General features: G+C 40.1%; 1 protein-coding gene across 1 annotated transcript in view; it reads left to right on the top strand.

Moving 5' to 3' along the window:
• The window catches only part of LRP4 (LDL receptor related protein 4), a 135,480-nt gene that overhangs the window by 75,888 nt on the left and 37,265 nt on the right, over window positions 1-22,327 (top strand). Inside the window, exons 3-15 of the mRNA XM_089523127.1 lie at window positions 4,449-4,565; window positions 7,510-7,623; window positions 8,382-8,498; window positions 11,764-11,892; window positions 12,701-12,820; window positions 12,951-13,076; window positions 14,061-14,186; window positions 15,051-15,185; window positions 16,212-16,337; window positions 17,642-17,872; window positions 18,920-19,076; window positions 19,744-19,961; window positions 21,043-21,219. Of these exons, the coding sequence (XP_089379253.1) occupies window positions 4,449-4,565; window positions 7,510-7,623; window positions 8,382-8,498; window positions 11,764-11,892; window positions 12,701-12,820; window positions 12,951-13,076; window positions 14,061-14,186; window positions 15,051-15,185; window positions 16,212-16,337; window positions 17,642-17,872; window positions 18,920-19,076; window positions 19,744-19,961; window positions 21,043-21,219 (1,893 nt within the window). The remainder of the gene's footprint in view (window positions 1-4,448; window positions 4,566-7,509; window positions 7,624-8,381; window positions 8,499-11,763; window positions 11,893-12,700; window positions 12,821-12,950; window positions 13,077-14,060; window positions 14,187-15,050; window positions 15,186-16,211; window positions 16,338-17,641; window positions 17,873-18,919; window positions 19,077-19,743; window positions 19,962-21,042; window positions 21,220-22,327) is intronic.

The raw sequence follows: 22,327 nt of genomic DNA, 5'->3' as shown, positions 1-22,327 counted from the left end.
ATTTCACACGGAATCGCGGCTTTTCCCCATTAGCGCCTATGGGAATTCGGCTTGCGAAAGCCTTTCGGGTTACGAAATTGACAGCGGAACGAATTAATTTCGTAACCCGAGGCACCACTGTACTTTTATTGAAGCAGCCTAAAATTGCATTAGCCTTTGGCCTCTACAGCAGTCTGTAGACTGTAGAATTCTCCTCCATCACCACATTTCAAGTGAGTGGACTTTCTTCCTATTAGCATTCTTTCTGTCCAGCTTTCGCAGCCATACATAGAAACTGTCATGGCCAAGGCATTTTGCAGTAAGTTAAAATAAAGAACAGTTAAAACAAGGGAGGATACAGAAGGTAAAAACAAATTACGGTAAGCAAAAATATCATATTACATATGATTTAAATTTAAAACAGAATTTATAGTAGTTTAAAAGGCAACTAAAACATGGTGGTGGTGGTGGTGGTGATGATGATGATAAAAATATAGTACACACCAATTAGAAGGCCTTTTGTAATGGCAAGTCAACAAAGGCTGGATCAACAAAAAGGTCTGCCAATAGAGAAAAAGCTAATCAAGTTTCAAAATATACAAGCCTCATGCAATGGAAACACATAGAAGGGGAGCAGGTTTACATGAGCTAGTTTCCAGTGCCAGCTTCCATGCTTGGTCAACTGCGTGGAGGACAGGGATTCATTTTTTGTCCTTTTGGACCACACCAGAATTTTGGCAATGTACAAGTGACATCGCATCACTTTCTGTTCCTATCGCAATCCCATTCTCTTCTGTATGAATATTCTTTACCCTTTTTTTGCTGACAGGGGAAGCTGGGAGTCACAGGCAAACACATCTGGAAGTCGCCAAGTTAGAGAAGGCTCTTATAGACTTTAGCATTGATTCCAGGTGGTTGGATGTTAAGCATACCAGCAAAACTGACTATCCTGAGTGACATTCCTAGCTTTCAAAGGAAATGCCTCTCTTCCTCTTTCTCTTGTTACTGCTGCATTCTTTTCCTCATCTATTCCCTGTGTTTGGTGGTAAGGAAGAAGCCCAGCCGATGACAGTTGGAAGATAGTATCAGTAGACCAGCAGGGATGGAAATAGTTCTGTAGTCACCATCTTCTTCTTGGTGCTTTCTTTCTTTCTTTCTTTCTTTCTTTCTTTCTTTCTTTCCTTTTTTTTTTTTTTTTTTTTTTTACATTGTTGAACTAATGTCATTCCTTTGGAGAACACACCTGTCAGGAGAAAAATCCTGTGTTACTCCCTTCTAAGTCATAGTTGGCAGCCCTTGAAAGCAGAGCCTCTTACAAGGCTGAGAGTTTCTTTCATCCCGGAAAAGAAGGGTGGGTCATGATTGATTTATGCTGTCCATTTGAATATCAGCCTTTATATAGATGACAGCTTCAGTTTTTCTAAAGGGTTTTCTTTTTCTTTCTCAATGGGATAGATGATGCTGGCCACATTGAGTAGCACTGTTGTTTGAAACCTGTATATGCATTTTCACAGCAGCTGTGAAAGAGTCTTTCCAGACAAACAGTTTATAAAGTATTAAAATGTGTTCTTGCTGCCTGGTTGTTGCATATGGTTGTTTAACTGAAAGGAGAAACAAAAGGGGTGATGTTTCTTTTTTCAGCAACCTGAAGTACAGTACAATATTCCTGCATTGCTTTTCCTTTATAACTGCTGTGCTTGAGATCCAAAAGCTGTTTTTTAAAAAAGACATATCTTTCAACCCTTTTGATGCCCCTGCGTTCTTAGCCAGTAGTCCAGGACCAGTACTCCTGAATTTGAACAATAGAAAGCTCAGGAAAACTTTTGCTTTCCAGTTTCCCAGATCAGAGAACTTCTGCTTTACAGTCTGTCATTCTTATAGCAATATCAATAGCAAGTTCATTTCTATAGTGCTTATCAGTGAACTAGCACTCTTTAATCAGTTTACAGTGTGTAAGCCAATTGCCCCCAACAAGCTGGGTACTCATTTTACTGACCTGTGAAAGGATGGAAGGCTGAGTGGATCTTGGAGCGCTGCCTGGGATTGAATTTACAGCTCTGTGGCTGCAGTACCACTGCACCACCGGGGCGCCTTGTTCTTGAAAGTCTAGATCACCTTTATATTCAGCAAGCAGATTTCCCCCCAACTCCAGGCTTAGCAGCAGTAGGCCAAATAGTTGGATTTTTCCTATTAGCTAAAAAAGTTACAAATGCTTTTCTTCAGATCAGCATAGACCGTCTCGTTGTCAGCAAAGTAGTGAGTATCTTGATTTGCTTACTGTTGATCATTAAGAAAACAAAAATAATGATGACTACAGAGGATTTATATGAATTCAATCGAGACAACATGGAAATTGAAATAGTTAAAGAATCCCCATACGTTGGATCCACCATTGATCAGAACTGAAACTACAGTCAAGAAATCAGAAGAAGACTAGGAATGGAAAGGGCCGCTGTGAAAGAACTAGACAATATTCCAAAGTGCAAAGATATAAAACTGAACACTAAAGTCCGGATCATCCAGGCCACAGTATTCCCCATCCCCCATGAGAGCTGGACAAAAAATAAATCTGATAGAAAGAAAACCAACTTATTCAAGGTGTGGTGCTGGAAAAGAGTTGTGAAGATACTGTTGGTGGCCAAAAGGACATACTAACGCATCCTAGAACAGATCAAACCTGAGTTCTGCCTGGAAGTCAAGATGACAAAATTAAGGCTGTTGTACTTCAGCCATATAATGAGAAGACATGCGTCACTAGAAAAGACAACAGTGTTAGAAAAGGGGGAGGGCAGTAGGAAGAGAGGAAGACCACATATCAGATGGATAGACTCAGTCAAGAAGTCACAGTTCTGAGCCTGCAGGACCTGAGCAGAGTAAATGAGGATAGGGAGGTTTAGGAGATGTCTCATTCATGGGGTTGCCATGAATTGAAGTTGACTCAAACAACAACAAGGGAAGAACACAGACTTCAGTGCCCTTAATTTAGAGGATGCCAACTGTGTGAGGAATTATGTGACACATCCCCTCCTACTGGAGCTGCCTATCTGACTGGGATTGAACTGAGAAGTGACAGCCTTTTGGGCAAACATGATCTTTTTGGGGCTTGTGAAGAGGGAAAGTAGGTAATATCAAGAAAGCATAGGATGAAATAAATTGCAAAGAGCTTGGGGATAAATATTTTGTGGTGATTTGCAAAAATGTCATGAGGTCTGAGACCACTGGATGTGGGCTACATAAAGGTTTGCTTTCGTTGTTGTTGTTCACTTCCACATGTCAAGATAATGGCTGTTCTTCATCATTCCTCCTACTCCAATCAGCTGGCGAGGGATATGCCATTGCTTATTTAGCAAAACCATAAGAAGGGGAAGAGACTCAGAATATCATTCAGGAGGATGTGACTTACTCATGGAAAAAGTGAAAAGGAGGCCCCCACACTGCAACAGTATTTGTTTTCTGATTTTGAGGTCATAGTCTAGTTTTAAATACTCAGGAGTGAGAGGCATGATGAGGCTGTTCCACTCCCTGCTTTGGAGCTCAGGCCAAAGACTAAGAAATGGATCTAATTTTACATCATTCTGTGGCGGGTTTGCTTGTGAGTAGCTGTGGAAAGGCTGACTTACCTGCCTTGTGTCTTTTGGTTGAAATATTTTTAAAAAAATTTGGCACTGGAAGACATGTTTCAGTAGTAAGATAAGGAGAAACTGGATTTGCTTTCAGTTGTGAGAGGAACTGAAAATACTGGTTTGCATTGAGATCAAAATGACTGCAGTCACTATATCATTAGCAGATTTTTCAAGACCTCCAGTTAGCCAGGTAATAGGAAGGCTGTCTCTTGGCTTATATAATTGCCTCCTTCTGAGGAAAGAAAGTGAGAGATGTTAATCAGAGATGCCTGGAACTCCATATTATTATAGGGTTTGTGTGTCCTTAAGTTCACCACAGCTTCAAATGAGTGCTCTGTTGTACGATGCTCCTTGTCATAAGATGCTCTGTTGTAAGATGCTTCTTTTCATATAAAAGATCAGAATGTATTTCCTATAAACACTTGCCTACTTCACTGCTGAATTAGCATTACTTTTAGTTATCTCTCCACCAATATTTGTTTGATGTGATATAGTAGCAAAGAGATGCACTTGGGATCTACAAGGGAGGGGTAATTAGTTGTCCTTTTGGCATAATTCAGAAGGTATTGCAGCGTTGTGTTTTCTTGGTGATAGAAACTGAGCTTAGGAAGAGCCAAATTGGATAATGAAGGATTTGGGGAAGAGTTATAGGATTTTCTTAGATATGGCAACACTGCTAAGCTACAAATGTTCTGGTTGCTGCTGCTGCTGCAACTATATCGCCAACACCATTATTATTATTATGTATTTTCTCTGTTTTCCTTATGTATAAGATTTTAAAAAATAAACATATAAAAACTTCTATTTACTCCCAGTGTCTTAATTTCTTTTCTTCCTGCATTGCAGTGCTACCCACTTGTTCCCCCTTGGATTTTCACTGTGACAACGGCAAATGTATCAGACGTTCATGGGTCTGTGATGGAGACAATGACTGTGAGGATGATTCTGATGAGCAGGACTGCCGTAAGTCAGCCAGTGACAAGTTATTTATGCAGAATCATTTTATTAAAAGAATTTAAATGTTATCGCCATTATTATTGGCTCTTCTTGGAAATATATGTGTAACTAATTACTTGAGTAGATATTTGTGTTGGTTGTAGTGCCTCACAGGGTCTACTTTCATCTTTAATTGGTTTGTCAACTGTGATATTCCTTGACTGGAATAGTTTGGGCACAGTATTCCACACCTTTGTAACTTTACATCTTGACTACTGCAACGTGTTGTATGTGAGACTGCTCTTTCAGATGGCTTAGAGGCTTGAAAAACTTATGCAGCATGCCTTTAGTCAGTTACAGAACAGTCTGTAAACCTGGGGTCACATTACAAATGATTTTCCATGTGCCTGTTGATATCCGAACCTACTTCAGGATATTGACGTTTCCTTGTCCCTAAAGCTGTGGTTCTGAAACAGTGGAGTGGGACGCCCCACAGGGTGTGTGAGAGTTGTTCAAGGGGAGCATGGAACTTGGAGGCCCTGATCTCACCCACTTCCTCCTCCTCTTCCCAAACCTTTCCAGCCCTGGAGGGGAAGAGAAAGGCTAGGAGGGTGCTTGGAGCCTCTGCCTTAGGGAGGGAGAGAAGGAGGAAGAGGAGAGCTATTTCCTTATAAAATGTTAAAATATGAATATACATGAATGTATAAATGAAAATATGCACACTACACAAACAAAATATTTTTATTCATATACTATGTCACACGAGAGCCAGGATGGCATAGTGGCTTGAGTGTTGGACTGCAACTTTGGACAACAGGGTTTGATTTCCTGCTCGGCCATGAAATCCACTGGGTGATCTTGGGCAAGTCATATGGTCTTAGCTTCAGGAGAAGGCAATGGTAAACGTACTCTGAACAAATCTTGTCAAGAAAACCCAATGATAGCATCACCTTAGGGTCGCCATAAGTCAGAAACTACTTGAAGGCACACAACAACAAGAACAACAAAAATTATGCAGCTCCCACATGTACAGTGGACCCTTGTTATACACTGGGGTTTGGTTCCAAGATCCCCTGTGTATAACAAAATCCGTGTATGCTCAAGTCCCATTAAATATAATGACATAGCAAAATGGTGTCTCTTATAAAAATGGAAAATCAATGTTTGATATATGAAAATTATACTTTTTTTGAACATTTTTAAACCGTGGATGCTTGAATCCATGTATAAAAAATCTGTGTATGAGAAGGGCTGACTGTAGATGTAAAGTGGGTTACAAGAGTAAAAAGTTTGAGTATCACTACCCTAAAGAGCATGGGAGCCCAAGTACTTGCTGGAGATCCACACCCAGTAGGTACCAGCCTGGAATTTTTGGATGGGATTTGTTCATAGTTCTGCCTGTGGGCAGTGCCTAGAGAGCAGTGGCTTGAGTAAGGGTCTTATCAGTTGGAAGGCACAGTATGGAACTCCCTGTGGTTGGAGGCACAGTAGGTGTCTTCATTAGCTGGGCTTTGTTAGCTCTTTAAGATGCAGTACCTCTTTCCCTATACTTTTGGGTCCTGTTTGAAAATATGTTTTTTGTTCAGTAAAATTTGGTATGCATTATCTCGCTGCTGGTTGGATTTGATGAGCGTTTGGAATTTTACTAGTATTGCTTTATATTGACTGTGTTTTGTTTTTTATCTCTCAAAAGGCAAAGGGGGGGTCCTTTAATTTAAAGCAAACAAGTTGGGGTTAGAATAGTTCATCTCAAACCAATGAAATTTGAACCACAGATCACTCCCCTCCCTGTGGCAACTCAAAGTATGGGTACATTGAATGACTCCTCTTGTACCTTTACTTCAACTTCAGATCAACACTAGAGGTGTGGAAGAGATGAAATTAAACACAAACCTTGATAGTGGCATCCACGAACAGCAGATTCACAGTGTATGCAGTGAAAGCATCTTTACAATCGAGTTGGCCCATTTTTGGGGAGAAGACATTCTAATGTAATTTATGGCTTTAATTCAGGCAGACCAGGTACACAGGATCCCATGGTATCACTTACAGATACGGTTTCACCATTAGATATAAAAATTTCCTGTCTCTGTGCTAGTTTTGAACTGTAAATGTTAGAACCTCTTCACAAAAGAGGGTAATACATTCCTCGCAAAAGAGAGTAATACATTCAGCAAAGCTAATGAAATCTGTGCTGAGTATTCTGCAATGAGTAAGAGGTTAAAATATTCTTACAGACTTTCAAAACACTTTACAGTTGTCCCTCCACATTCATTAGGGTTAGGGGAACAAGACCCCCGTGAATATGGAAAAAACGCAAATAACAAAAACACTGTTTTTACCTGAGAGGACACCTCTCTAGGAATCTCTAGGTCCTCCAGTGCAACTCTGTGGTCAATGTCCAACATACACTTACCATAGAATGGCACTGAAGTAGCTATTTTTTTTCAGTGCAACTTTTAGTTAAAGTTGACCACAGAGTTGCACTGGAGGACCTAGACAGTCCTAGAGAGAACATATTAATGAAATCCGTGAATAATCAAATCCGTAAATATCAAAGCCGCAAATATGGAGGGATGACTGTAATTTCCTGATATGAAACACAAAAATCCGTTCAAAAGAAATCTAAAAGAAATCACATTGGAATGTCAGCATCACACTTAATCAAAGCTGAATAATAACTGAATCAATAAAAATATTAAATTTGTGAAAGAACAGCGTGTGCCATGACATTTTAATTGTGTTTTTAAATTTAGCATTCCAAAATACATTAAAAGCAGCTACAATATTGAAAAAAGTATGCTACCTACCAAACAGCATGCTTTGTAACAGATTGGGCTGCTTGATGCCTAGAGCTACAAGGGCATAGGTTACAGCACAACAATTGTTCATTATTGAACAGGCTGTAATAAAATACTTTTTTCCATGTTGTTTTTGACTTTCTTCCTTTTTATACCTTGTGTCTCAACAGCTCCACGGGAATGTGAGGAGGATGAATTTTCGTGTCAAAATGGATACTGTATACGCAGCTTATGGCATTGCGATGGGGACAATGACTGTGGGGACAACAGTGATGAACAATGTGGTTAGCATCTAAACTGTGATAAATAAAACATTGCTTGGCATTTGTACAACCAGGTGCTCTAGAATTTTAGGCAGAGTATTAGTAGGATTGCAATCCTGGAGTGATGGCCTGTAAATGATGCCTTGCAAGATTCTCATTTGCTGTGCTTCCCAGTAGTGGATGTTCATCATAGCACAAGGGGCTAGTTTTTCAGTGTTTCTGTGATCAAAACAAAGACCAGTGTCTACAGTTATGTTTCCTTAGGGAGATTTTTTTTAAAAATGAGAATTACTGTCCTAGCTGGTAATAACCATCATAGAGGAAAATATTACAGAATTGGCTTGCTATATTAAGCAACCTTCCTTCCTTTCTTTTGGTAAAGGTTACAACTGGAGGGTTGTGTTTGCACAGTGTCTCTTACAAGCCAAATCATCATACTTCATAGTAGTTCATCAGTGTATCTGAATACTACCAGTGCAGTGTATCTGTGCTTTTTAATCTGTTCTGTTTATCTGTTAAAAAACACCACTTTGTAATATTAGAAAACTAAGCATGCAAATAATGATCAGTGCAGGAAGTAAATTTCTTTGGGAGCTACAAGCCATACTAGCCAGGGGATGCTGCAGGTTCTAATCCAAAAGGAAGCTTTTCCAAGTTCTGGTTTTAAGACACCCTCAAGGGTTAGAAAAGTAAAATCTGGTTCCCAAGAAGCTATATAGGGTGCATTGTCCTTAAGAGGGTATGCTTTCAGTTGAAGTGGTCCTTCATCTGTCCTGCAGATATGAGGAAGTGTTCGGACAAAGAATTCCGCTGCAGTGATGGCAGCTGCATAGCTGAACACTGGTTCTGTGATGGTGACACAGATTGCAAGGATGGCTCAGATGAGGAGAACTGCCGTAAGTATCCTCTTTCCCTCATGGTTTCCAGCACCTCAGATCTTCTTTATGCTTCCAGCCAGAGCCTTCTTTAATGCACATCAGGTGTACTTCAGTGTTCTCAGTGTTTATGTAGTGTCTCATTGTGACTCTGCCATGCTATGGTGTAATAGAGTACATAGATTAGTACTGCAAATCTGTTCAGGCACCGTGCCAAAATCATATTCATGAGTCCAAATCCTTGCTTAAAATTACATCACCCTCTCCTCCCTTTGATAACAGCATGTGTCTCTTAAGTTTTGAAATGAAAATGGAGATCAGTTACTATAGCTGAAACCTCACAGAACTCCATTCCTTTCTTCTTGTTTTGAAAGAGCAATGTATTCTCTCACAGTAATGCTTCTTAGAATGACTCTAATAGTGGAATACAAATGGAAAAAGTTATTGGAAGTTGAAAATCCACATGTATTTAAAGGAAATACAATAGGTATTAAGGAATCTGTTGTATTATTCAGAGAGAATTGAGTATATATATATATATTTACTTTTGATGTTTTATTTTATTTTTGACAGTTTTTCTTCATATTGACCATTGCTCTTCAAAGTATTATGTGACACATAGAGTTATATTGGAAATGTTTATTTCCCATATTATCCATTATCATTTCCACACTTAGAGACACATGCTGCATAAACTTGAAAACATTTACCTTCTCCTGCCCCTACCTCTTGGAAGAAGACAAATAAATACTGTCCAAGTATTTTCATTGTCTGTAAGCAAACCAGTCCACCCATGTCTTACTTCTCTTACTGCTGTAGGTTGTTTGCAAGATGGCTCTGTGTACCTAAATTTATGGGATTACTATGATAGCTGAACATCTTGTATTTTTTAATGTTAGTCTGTTTGTTCACTTGGCCCAATAAAAGCCCAACATGTTTCTTGTTTTGTATCTACTTGGTATCTTTTGGCAGCTGGAAGCTGTTTTCCCTGTCTGTTTCCTGATTACTGGGACTTTGAACAAGGCCTTGAGCAAAGATTTTTGTGAGCTTGGGAAAGTGGCTTTAATAAAGTAAACTTTGAGACAGAAGATCTGCTTTAATATGTGCTTGAAAATACTTGAAGAAACTCTCTTGAGAGATGTCTTCTTGGGACTCTTTCCTCCCTTCTCTTCCTGCCTGTGTGCATTTGGATCATCCTTTCCTAAGCCCTCTGGACTGGTTGTTTAAGAATTTATTGTGAGTGAGTTAAAAGAGTTTGGAGTTAAGTGATGGCATATAGCACTTCCATCCGGTTTTATGCCTTTACTCCTTTATTTGAGAAGTAACTAACAGTAGATTTTGTGCAAACCTGAGAACTTTCTTTTTCCTTCCGTACTTTTGTCTGAAGGGCATTTCTGCAGAATTTGTTCTAGATAGGGTGAAACTTCAAAGGGTTGGGTTGTTGGTTGGGTGGGGAGAAAATCAGGCCTGCCAGCTTCTGAAGGGCAGAGATGGGGAACAGGGGTGGGGGGTTCGGGTGCGGATGAAGAGGTTGTCTTTCATCTCTTCAGATAATGAGAGCTGGCAAGGTGCCAAAGCTGCAGAGATTTTTGAGCCAGTAAGAGACACAAAGAAGAAACCAGCATCATTCTCGCCTTTCCATTCTCTGTGTCTCCTCTGGTTATTAATATACATGCCTGCCTTGGGAATGGGAGAGGAGCAATAACCTAACCTTGTAGGGTGAAATGAGACTAATAAGATATCCTCTTAATCCTTTGTGTTTCTAAGATACCTTACTTTACCTTACCATATAGATACATTCTTCGCTGTCAAAACATGGAGTGAAGAATTTCCCCTCACTTTTAAACTGTAATCAACTATCTACTTTTGCTTTCCTCAGCGTTCAAGCTAACCACTGTCTGCTTGCTTTAATATGGATTTGAAGAAAATGCTTGGCCAGTGAGATGAATGGAAGAGAAAACCGAATTGTCTTGATGACAGGGCCATTAGATTCTTCAGTTGTCTGCTCCTCTTTCCTGACATGCTCTTAGATTCATTTATACCTGAATATTTCACCATCTTTTGCTGTGGCAATGCCACTCAGATTTCTTCCCAAAGTCTTCTTTCTGTTTCTGCTAGTTGGTTCTGATTTTTTGGTTCCTTGAATCTACCATCTGATCATGCATTCATGGGAACATTATCAAACACAGAGAATTCTCTTCTCCTGTGTACTTCTCCTTAGAAGTTTCTTTTCTGTCCATTATAAAACCTTTGTTTTGGATTATACTGGGACCTGCACGGGGTCAGTGTGTTTGGGAAGAATTCTTGCACAAAAAAGGTGTTTGTTCTAAATTTTGAGGAAAAACAGTGGCCTGCAAAGGCCTGCATTGTTTTTGGTGCCTTCTGCTAATCATTTGTGGCATCATAGCCCTCAAACCAACAGCTTTGCTTTGGCTAATGTGAAAACTACATGCAATTGTCCCTTAGTCATATTTAGATGTGTCTCTAGGTATGTGGAAAATTATAATTCCATGCTACCCTAAAGCTACCTTGTAAGTTAGCTTTCTCTTCAGGCCTTTAGAGAACAGCATGCGCTAGTACTTGGTAAGTGCTTGAAATGTTTGTGGTTCTTCACAAGTGAGTTGACACATTATGTCATACACATTATTGTTGCAGTTCATACATGAGACGAGGATGGTGGATATAAGCATATGTTAAACGCACTAAATTTTTAGAGTTTATCACTGAATTTTTAATATTTAGAAGAGCATGTCCAGATTTTTCTTTCTGGCAAGTCACAAGGGTGTGACACTACTGAAAAGTGCTGCCGGGCTACTCTTTAGTGGTGTGATATTCTTTCTATAACTGGTGTGTACATGAAGGGAGCCCTGTGTACTATCTTCCTGCCATCCTGAATGTGTACAATCTTTCCGCTCTCAGTATCTGATTACAGTAGGTCACTGCTTTTTACCTATCAATCAAGTGCCCTTATATAAGAGCTGATAAGACAAAGTTCTGTGACACTTGGTTGCAAGCAGATTGAATATGTTTCTGTTCCTTGAAGAGTGGTAAAAGATTTCATACCTCAGTGGTTGATTTATTCAGAATTAAAACTATACTGTGTGTGCAGGCAGTTGTGTTCCATTGCAACCAGTACTGTAGCACTTTTCAGTGCAGTGGAAAGCTAATGTTCAGAGCGTCCATTTTGTTCCCTTCCCCTTCTCACAGTAAGTTTTCTGTTTACAGGTCAGAAAGTATAGAGTGTTTTGGAGGAGTCACATTTTAGCTTTGGTTGTTTCTTTTTTAGCATCAGATATCCCAGCAGCAACATGTAGTCTGGAGGAGTTTCAGTGTGCATATGGCCGCTGTATCCTGGACATCTATCACTGCGATGGAGATGATGACTGTGGAGACTGGTCTGATGAATCTGATTGTTGTAAGTTACCCAGGGAAGGCATGAAGGCAGGTTGATGGGCATGTTGAACTGAAACATTTCACTTTCATAGCTTAGAAAATAAGTCAGATATACAGTGTGCTTGCATCATACGTGGGCACATTATACGCTGCTTTCAGCCTACGCTGGAAGCAGTGCTGGAAGAAGCAGTGCCGCATGCTGGAAGGAACAATAGCATGTGCACCTATGATGCTCGCACGCCGCTGCACCACCGCAAGCATGAGCCCCATTACTTCTTACGGGGCTCAAGCATATGCACAATTTCTTTTACAGGGGGTGGGAGTGGTCTGGAATGGATCCTCCACGTAAAAGAAGAGACCACTATATCAAGTATTGTCAAGTTTTGTCCTCAAAATGAGTGAACAAATCCAGAAAAATAGAGATAAGAGGTACAGCTTTGATCCAAGAGGATCAATAGATAACCTAAAGTTCATCCAACTTGTGAAATCCCAGTACCATGTTCCTATTAGAACTCAAAAGAGTTACTTTTTTTGGACCACGACTCCAAATCTCTCAGCCATCAAGGCTCACCAGCCAGTGTAACTTCAGATGTTTTCCAAAAATCCAGAGTACTTCTCTATATTCTGAGAAGAGAATAGCAGGAAAATATTTTAGAGAGTTAATCTGCTATCCTCTGGCATCCTCCCTAAAATTGGGAGTGAATAGCCAGAACAACCTGGATCTAAAGATTTTTAGCAACAGAACATGTAATGAAAGGACATGAGCTTGTTACTCAAATATGGGCTCAACAGAATCATGGATTGCAGCATGTTATCTTTTTTTGTTATAGCCTCCCATCAACCATGTCGCTCTGGAGAGTTCATGTGCAACAGTGGTTTGTGCATTAATGCTGGCTGGAGATGTGATGGTGACTCCGACTGTGATGACCAATCAGATGAGAAAAATTGCAGTGAGTAATTTTTGCGGGGATTGTGGGGGATGAGGGGGAGAATGTAGCTGATGATATAAAACTAGTGGCTAAAAGAAAGGTGTGAAGCCAACAGGTCAGTTTCACTTAACTCTCATTTTCATTCCTTCAGCCACATCAATGTGCACAGCTGAGCAGTTCCGTTGTAAGTCTGGCCGGTGTGTCCGCTTATCTTGGCGTTGTGATGGAGAAGATGATTGCTCTGATAATAGCGATGAGGAAAACTGTGAAGATACAGGTGAAAATCATTGAATTTTTTTTTTTGCAGCATTCCTGTAATGAAGTTCTGCTGTTAAAATTGTATACTGTCCAGAATTAGGAAGAGAATTCTAGATTTTGGTTTCTCTTATGAGGATGGAAATCATTGCTCTTCCAGATGTTGTTGAACTGAAACTCCCATTGGCTGTGCTGTCTAGGGCTGCCAGGAGTTGCAGTCCAACAGCATGTGGATGGCCATACTTTATTCACCCCTACCTTCCTGGATAAGCCAAACCGTTAGATCCTGATTCTCGATGTTAGTATAAAGATCACTGACCTTCTAAATATCCATGTGTAGGTATGACTGGAATCTCTTCCAAGGGGTGGGGTTGGGAAAGGGAGGGCATTAAAGGGTCAGAACAAATAAAACTAAAATTAGAAAGTAATATTTCTGTGTCTCTTTCCTGGTCTATTAATTTTTCCCTGTCCTCTGACATTTTGGGTTCTTCATGGAGTTTGGAATTCACCTTTTCAGAGACTGGCTGATAAGCTTCTTCTATTAGTTCAAGGAGCCAGTTGAATCCTGACTTTATTAGATTATTATATATGGTGAGCATTTTAATGTGGTCCTAGGTTTATAATCAGTTTGCCCCACCAACAGATATTTAATATTTGCTGTAGAATTTTATGTTTAAAATGTTCTTAGTTGCCTTGCTAAAAAAATGTTCAGGTCAAGATATAGTAAATACAGCCAGAACAATAGATAATATTAAGTACTTTAATCACTTAAAAGTCAGTTTTTTAAACAAACAAACCAAGCCATTTCTGTGACATTCAGTGGAAATGGAAGAATGAATCAGCATGTACATGAAAGATCATACAGTGAACAACCTTCATTAGAGGAATTAAGGTATATGTTTTACATGTTGAGGAAAAGCTTTGCTGTCTTCTGGAATGTGGCTGCAAATGGCAATAAAATATTTGCTAGCCCTTAGTATCACTAATTTTCTTTTCTCCCCTTTAGGGAGTCCCCAGTGTGCTCCTGACCAATTTCTGTGTGGGAATGGACGCTGCATTGGCCTGAGAAAGCTTTGCAATGGTGCAAATGACTGTGGAGATGGCAGTGATGAGAGCCCTGAACAAAACTGCCGTAAGTTTTGATTCACAACTCATTCCATCCCAGTTGCCCATAACTGATTTGAGATTTAATCCCAGAGGCACAAGAGGCTGCAGGAAGAGATTCTACAGATCTCAACAGTTGTTTAAGCTAGAGTTGGGAATAGGTACTACAACTGAGCTGGCCTTTTGAGTGAGTAGCAGAGATGAGAAGGAAAATCCTTTACCTGGGTGGGCTACTATAAACGAGCAGAGGCAATTTTTAATCCAGCATTTAAGAGATCTCAAAAGGAAGGATGCCACTGGATTGCTACTGGAAGTTGGGGGTGAACATCTGAAGGTACACCAAGGCATTTCCTATCCTCAGTATCATGGGAGCCTTGTAAATATGTACAAGAGTTCCTTGACTATTACTGATTTTGCCAGCGTGATCAGGAACCCAATATCTTTGAGAAAGGAAATGAACATGGTTGATAGAGAAGGGGAAGGTTGTTAGAAAGACCGCATAGGAAGTAGGCTTCAGGTATGCTGAAGTAGGAGAGAAAAGGCACTGTAGGAAGGTGAGTCAAAGGGTCTTCCTAGTGGTCTTAGAACCTGCTCCCCATATAATCTTATCAAATTCTATACCATGCTCAAAAAGGTTATTTAAGAGAGCAAAAGAACAGGCTGTTTCTGAAAGGAAATGTTTCCTATCTGGAAAAAGAATAATTATTTTCCTGGAGAAACAGGTATGTTGTTGTTGTTGTTGTTGTTATGCTTCTTTCCACACCTGCATCCTTACCCCAGAACAGCTTGTCCATGCGGAGCTTCTGCTACCTTTTTAATAATAGTTTAGTAAACGGTAGCTGAGTTCTGAGTTACTGTCGCATGGAAGAAGCTTGACATTTCTGTTTCACAGGTCCTCGAACTGGTGAGGAAAACTGTAATCTCAACAATGGAGGTTGTGCCCAGAAGTGCCAGATGACTCGAGGGACAGTGCAGTGTACCTGTCACACAGGTTACAGGCTTCTGGAGGATGGCAGATCATGTCAGGGTAATTTATTTATTTTTATTTATTTATGGAATTCAAGGTGGCTTGACCCATTTTGCTGTAAAGCTTACTCAATCTGAAGTCGAAGGCATTCATAATTTTTGTGGGTTTTTCGGGCTCTGTGGCCATGTTCTAGAAGAATTTATTCCTGACGTTTTGCCTGCATCTGTGGCTGGCATCCTCAGAGAAATGAAGGCTGGGATCTCTGAAGATGCCAGCCACAGATGCAGGTGAAATGTCAGGAATAAATTCTTCTAGAACATGGCCACATAGCCCGAAAAACCCACAAAAAACTTAGTCTGTTGGTAGAATCTTGAACAGCTACAACTAGAGTCACTGTGGGATTCAGATTCGTGCCCAGGCCCCTGACTTGGCCTGGCTGGTATTCTAGCAGTGCTAGACCCTGGGGTAGAACAAATTCAAAATGAGCTGCACAGTTAATCTGAAATGTCTGAATGATTTTGTGCTGATTTCCTGGTAGATGGAAGGGATCATTTCAAATGGGTAGCTCTTAGTGTTAACAGGCAAAGCACATTCTGCATCTGTTCCATCTACCCCTGCTCACCTATTTTTTCCATGATAAGACTGAAGAAGTAGTGGGAAGACATGGGAGAGATGCAGGTGGAACCCACCCACCTCCAGTAAAACATCTGAATGAGGGAGAATGATTGCTCCAAAGGCTCTTAGGAGGCATGTAGGTCTGATGGAGTACTTGCAGCATGGTGTCCCAGAAAGATGTAGTGGTTGGAATAATAGACGGGGAAATCCAGGTTCATATTCTCACTGAGCCATGAAATTCATTGAGTGATCTTGGGCTGGGTAGTTGTCTTCTGTGTCTGACCTACATCATATGTGCTTCCTTGAACTTGTTGGTGGAAAGGTGGGATGTTATTGTAACTAACAAATAGGTGTTCTTTCTCATTGTACTGAGCAGCGTATGTGCAAGAGAGTGGAATCCAGAAGTGGGGGCAAATGTCTCTTTTATACATTTAAAGAGGTAGTAATTCCATTTCTCTTTCCCTGTTCCAGATGTAAATGAATGTGCAGAGGAAGGTTATTGTAGCCAAGGATGCACCAACAGTGAAGGGGGCTTCCAGTGTTGGTGTGAACATGGCTATGAGCTTCGCCCAGACAAACGCAGCTGTAAAGCACTGGGTAAGAAGGAATACTCTGTTCTTGTGAGCCGATGGTGGTGATGATGATGATGGTGATGAATATTTATTTATATCCCGCCTCTTCTGATTGAGGAGCGATGATGATCCTGCAGCTGTAGAACCAACACAGAAGCCATAGCTGAGTCCGATCTGATATTAATGGTTTTGCTTAGGGCTTCAGTTTTTCTTTGGTGTAGAATCCTCCATTGTTATTTGCTTCATGCACTAAACCAGGATGAGTCACCCCTAAGGATATGAGGGCTGCACCATTCCTCCACCCAAGACCTCAGTGAGTTGCAACAATCCCTTTTTAAAAACTGGAAGTGACCAAATGGCTATATCTGGCATTGAATGTGGTAGGATTTAGTTACTGTTTGCTTGCTTGCTTGCTTGCTTTTGTTTTTGCCTATATCAGATGGGGAGGAACATAAAATAGTGGTTAAATGCTCTGTTGTGACTCCTGGATGTTTCTTGGAATGTGATTGACCATGAATATGGTGAAAATTGGTGTGAGAGGGGAAATGAGGATTCTGGGGGTCTGCACTGCAGCCTACATGAGCTTCACAGGTTACATAATTCTCGTGGCTAGACTAGACTCATGATCTTTTCTTCTCTTCACCCCTGCCTGCCTGCTTATCATGAAAATAGAAAATTCAAGTGAGAACAGGCAACCTATGCAGGTGTGCCTTTAGCATTTTTGCAGGTATTTGGGCATCATGTAAGATCCAATGGAATTAATGTAAAAGAACTTGGAACTAAATGTGTGATTAATATTATTGCCAGGAGATGAACCAGGAGATTTTGCATATTCGTGTGAACTGTTTTTTTCAGGAGGGAAAAGTTGCAGTTTAGATATCCTGCTTGATCTGATTCCTGAAAAGTCACATGGCAGAACTATGCCAGTTTCCCAACACTGATTGAGCAGCAAGGGTTCTGACCAGCAAAATAAATAGGTGTGGGATTGGAACAGGTGGCATAATCAATGTTTAGACAAATGAACTTTTTGATTTATGACTCACAGAATCCCTTCCCCAGTACGGCCAGTGGGCTTGGGGCAGGAGGAGGAGGAGGTTCTTGGTAGTTGGAGTCCAAAAAGTAATGTATTCCATGTGCAAAAAACATTTTGGAGAATATCTGACTGACAGAAAAGCCAAATCAGAATAGCTGTGTGGGGATGAATTTTCTTGTTGCATAATATTTCTGTGTTGGTTTCCTCTATATGAATTGGTTCTGTGTTTGTCACAGTTAAACTGATGTCTTGCCTGATCATACTGTCTCTTTTTTCTGTCTGCTTGTGTCCATCAGGTCCAGAGCCTGTGTTGCTCTTTGCCAATCGGATCGATATCCGGCAGGTCTTACCCCATCGCTCAGAGTACACCCTACTTCTGAACAACCTAGAAAATGCCATTGCACTTGATTTTCACCATAGCAAGGAGTTAGTCTTCTGGTCTGATGTCACACTGGACCGGATCATGAGGGCCAACCTGAATGGTAGCAATGTGGAGGAGGTAGTATCCACAGGACTGGAGAGTCCAGGTGAGCATCACAAGGAGTCAGAAATCTTCACTTCATATATGTGTATATGCCATCTCATGTTGCGTTTATTGGGCAAGGGATAATAGAGGGCTCTTACTCCCATTTTATTTTAGTGCAGAGGTGAGCAGCTGTGGTACTCAACATATTGGCTGACTGCAACTCCTTGAAGTCCTAGCCAGCAATAAGGATCAGAAGAATTGCAGTTCAGGATAATCTAAAGGGCCATAGTTGCCCACCCCACTTTTGTGGAACAGAAAAGTTTCTTTGGTTTTTCTTAATAGGATTCTGTTGCACAGCTTACATCAGTCTTTTCTAATTTGGTGCCCGCCAGATATTTTTGTGCTGCAGCTTCCATCAATTTCTACTTGCATGTTCAGTTTGCTGTTGCAAAGGTATCACTAGGATTGGCATCACTGGGTGTGATAACTCATGGTGTCACTTCCCCACTGACTTCCCATACCACACTATGCAGAATCTTTAGTAATGTTTTTTGTACTAATGTTACTTATAAATCCTAATTCCCATTTATCACACTGAATGTAATTATAATAGCTGTGATATAAACAACTAGCAAAATTAAAATTATACCTTCAAATTACAATAGCATGCACACAGTTTAAATGTAGTTACATGTACATAGTTTCATGTAGTTAAAGGGAAAATATGATAAGATGTAATCTTTTTAAGGAAAAATTTAAAAGAATAATTAAAAATATTTTTTAAAAAATTTTTAAAAAATTAAAATTTAAGTTAAAAAAATGTGAGGCCTCTCTTTTCACCTCCCACTGAGCTTTGTCCCATTCATACAAGCTTTTCAGTGTTTCAAAGGGATGCAGGTGAAGGCCACAGCCCATTTCGGCCAAAAGACAGATGTTTGGGGAGCTGTGGTGTCACACACACCCTTAGGGTGTTATCTTGTTTGGCCTACAGCCCCCTAATGATGCCCCTAGATTATTGGATTTGTAGTCTTAAAACATCTGGGCAGCATCAGGTTGGGAATAGCTAACCTCAGCTAATTCCAGACATCCTTCTTCATATGGGTTCTAGGTGGGCTGGCTGTCGATTGGATCCATGACAAGTTGTATTGGACAGATTCTGGGACATCTCGCATTGAAGTAGCAAACCTGGATGGCACCCACAGGAAGGTGCTTCTCTGGCAGAATCTAGAAAAGCCTCGTGCCATTGCTCTTCATCCCATGGAGGGGTGAGTGAAATAAAATAACTGGTCCCCATTTTAGCTTCTTTCTTGAAATCTACTGGGCTAAAGTTGGCCATATTCATTGGGCTAGATCCAGATTAGCCCTTCTGTAAATGGATGAACTCACTGAAGGGAGTAAGATTCACTGAAGGGAGTAAGATTCTGCAGAAACTGGAGGGGTGGAGTAAGTGGTTTTGTAAATTCCCTTTTTCCTTTGCATCTCTCATACCAACTCCTCCCACACGGCTTTGGACAATTCCCCAATCCTCCATAGCAGCTTTTCAAGCAATTTTAGGTGAACAGTGGAACTTGTGAAAATCATCTCCTCGTTCCCTTCCTCTGGGATCATCTTATGAGCAGTAGGGAACTCTGGATTTAAGCCATTGTTCTGTGCTGTTCAGCTCCTCATAGTATCCACTATTTCAAGAACTCCTGATTACTGGTGCAAAGTATTTTGCCATAGTTATTGGTTTGTGAAATTTTTGAAGGCAAAAAACTCCAGCCATAAGTGGTGCTTGTTGAGCCGTGGAGAACTGCAGTTTGAATTTATAGCTCTTGGTATCTTACATTGTGCCACTTGTCTTTGCTTTTTGGCTTTATGTTGTTGAACTACTAGTTACTCTTGCTCTTAAGGATCATGGATTTGTATTTGTTCTTTTCTGTTCTCTAATAGCACCATCTACTGGACAGACTGGGGAAATACCCCTCGTATTGAATACTCTAACATGGATGGTTCCAATCGACGCATCATTGCTGATACTCATCTTTTCTGGCCAAATGGGCTAACTATTGACTATGCAGGCCATCGAATGTACTGGGTTGATGCAAAACATCATGTTATTGAGAGAGCTGACTTGGATGGACAGAACAGGAAGGCTGTCATTAGCCAAGGTGAGTTGTGGATATTGAAAGCCGTTCTTCCACTGGAGAGCAGAGCTTGGAAGATTAGTTTTTGAAAGTAATACGTTATCATTTGTTATAGTACTATATACATGTGTGTGTGTATGTATACAGTTGCCTCTCCATTTTTGCAGGGGATACATTCCAGACCTTCTCTGCCAAATCAGAAATCTGCCTATATTCAGGCTTGAATGGCGGTGCAACCCCGTGGATACCTGCAGGAGTGCCCCCATTTTAAATCCCTCCATTTTCCCCTTGCAAGTAAGCGAGGGACACTGATTCAAAGTCTGCACAAATGGAGGGACAACTCTGTGTGTGTGTGTGTGTGTGTGTGTGTGTATATATATATATATATATATATATGCTACTCATTTTAGTGTTGAAAAACTAACGTGACTTGTTGCATCACTAGTTATTTTTTCATTAGTTTTCATTCATTTAGTGGGAAACCCTTGGGATTGATACAAGAATGGCATCCAACTGGAACTGTTTTCAAATAGATAGCCATGTTAAACTATTTCAGCATTTCAAAAAGGGGAGGGAGAAGCCACCTCTTTCAGACGGAGAGTTCAGATGGTTTGAAGGAGTGATACTTGTAGGTTTAATATCCTTCCACAGTGCATCTGAAGAAGTGGATTCATATCCATGAAAATGCATTCTAAAATAAAATAGCCTCAAAGGTGCTGCTAATTCTCTCCCTGTTCCCTTTTGTCTGTCTGTGTGTGTGTATAAAAATGGAATAGGAATGCCCGAAGGTTCAAGTAACTTGTAAAATTAAAAAGTAAAATTCACTCATTATACCTATGAATTAATTATTTCTTATGTCTTTACTTTCAAATATAATTTTGTTACACCATCATCTCCACCTCCTGTAACTCATTCCAGGTGATGCTGCAGAAATTGGAGGGGTGGAGTTAATTTTACTGGGGGGGAAATAGCAGTGATCGAGGGCATAATAGAAGACATCCTCTGGGTTGATGATAGAAGTATCCTTTGGAAAAACTAAAGAGTTGCAGTGATATCTCTGAAGCCTTGAAATAATTCATGTCCTTGCACTTAACTTCTTCTGCAGGTCTTCCACACCCTTTTGCTATCACAGTTTTTGAAGACAGCCTCTACTGGACAGATTGGCATACTAAAAGTATAAACAGTGCCAATAAATTTACTGGCAAGAATCAGGAGATCATCCGCAACAAGCTTCACTTCCCTATGGATATACACACATTGCACCCTCAACGTCAACCAGCAGGTAATTGCAGAGAGAAAAGAGAGGTGAAGACATATTTTAAACATGATGTGAAAATATGATATTCAGATCTTCTATCATTAAGAAACACTTGTAGTGTCTGTGACCTAATAGGGTTTTGGCTATGTTATCTCTCATTTTAAAAACCCTTTGTTTTCGATGTAAAAATAAGCTGTAAGATAAATCAGGAGGCAATGATTTTAAAGGCATCCCATATTTATTTTCCATGTATCTCCTAAGGGACTAAATTAGTGTTCTAAATATTTTGGCAGTTTGCCTTCAGGAAACCTGATAGTGCTAGCTAGACTTGAAGACAAATGTTTGCAAGAGACTGTTCTCATCCACTGTCCATGGCTTTGCACCCATCATTCTGTACCTAATCATAAGTAAACAAACATTAACACTGATTGAAGCTTTCTGGATTTTGTTGGGATTCCAACATGACACTACATGCAGGACAAAGACTTTGTTGAATCTAACCAGAATTCCACTTTGAGTACACCCTTGCCCTCTTAAATATAAGTCATATCATCTTTATTTCGGTTGACTCCCCAATAAATGTGCATAGGACTGCAGCATTTATGCCTCTAGCATTGATCTCTCAGTTGCATTGTGAGCTCTTGAGTGAGGTATGATGACATCTGATTATCTATTTACTATTATTGTGATCTGTATCTAGATAATCATTTCCTGGCACTGATCCTAAAGAAGGTAAAATTAGTTGTAACTGTTATTCTTCTCCCATTGCTAGCTGTATGGTATCAGTGAAGTACAGCTCAACTGTAGTAAATAATCTTAATGGTAAGGGTGACTTTATTATTCATGATTTACCATCACAGTAGTAGTGAGGAAATATATATATAATAAAAATTGCCAGTATCCAAAAATAGTGAAATGCAAATCATCTATCACTTGATGAGGCAGAGAGATTGTCATTATACAACAAAAAGTAATTTGATTTAAAAAAACCAAACCACATTGAGTCGTATCTTTTAAAGCAAAATAAACATTTAATTTTTGAGGGCATCAGCACCACATGTTTGCATTGTAGGGATAAATAAATAAATAAAATAAAATAAATTATTTCTATACCGCCCTTCTATATAATCAG

Source organism: Sceloporus occidentalis, unplaced genomic scaffold (assembly GCF_023333645.1).
Source record: "Sceloporus occidentalis isolate IW3139 unplaced genomic scaffold, rSceOcc1.0.p SCAF_4, whole genome shotgun sequence".
Taxonomy (NCBI): domain Eukaryota; kingdom Metazoa; phylum Chordata; class Lepidosauria; order Squamata; family Phrynosomatidae; genus Sceloporus; species Sceloporus occidentalis.
Note: the sequence above shows the minus strand (reverse complement) of the source record. Positions and strands in the feature narration are given on the sequence as shown.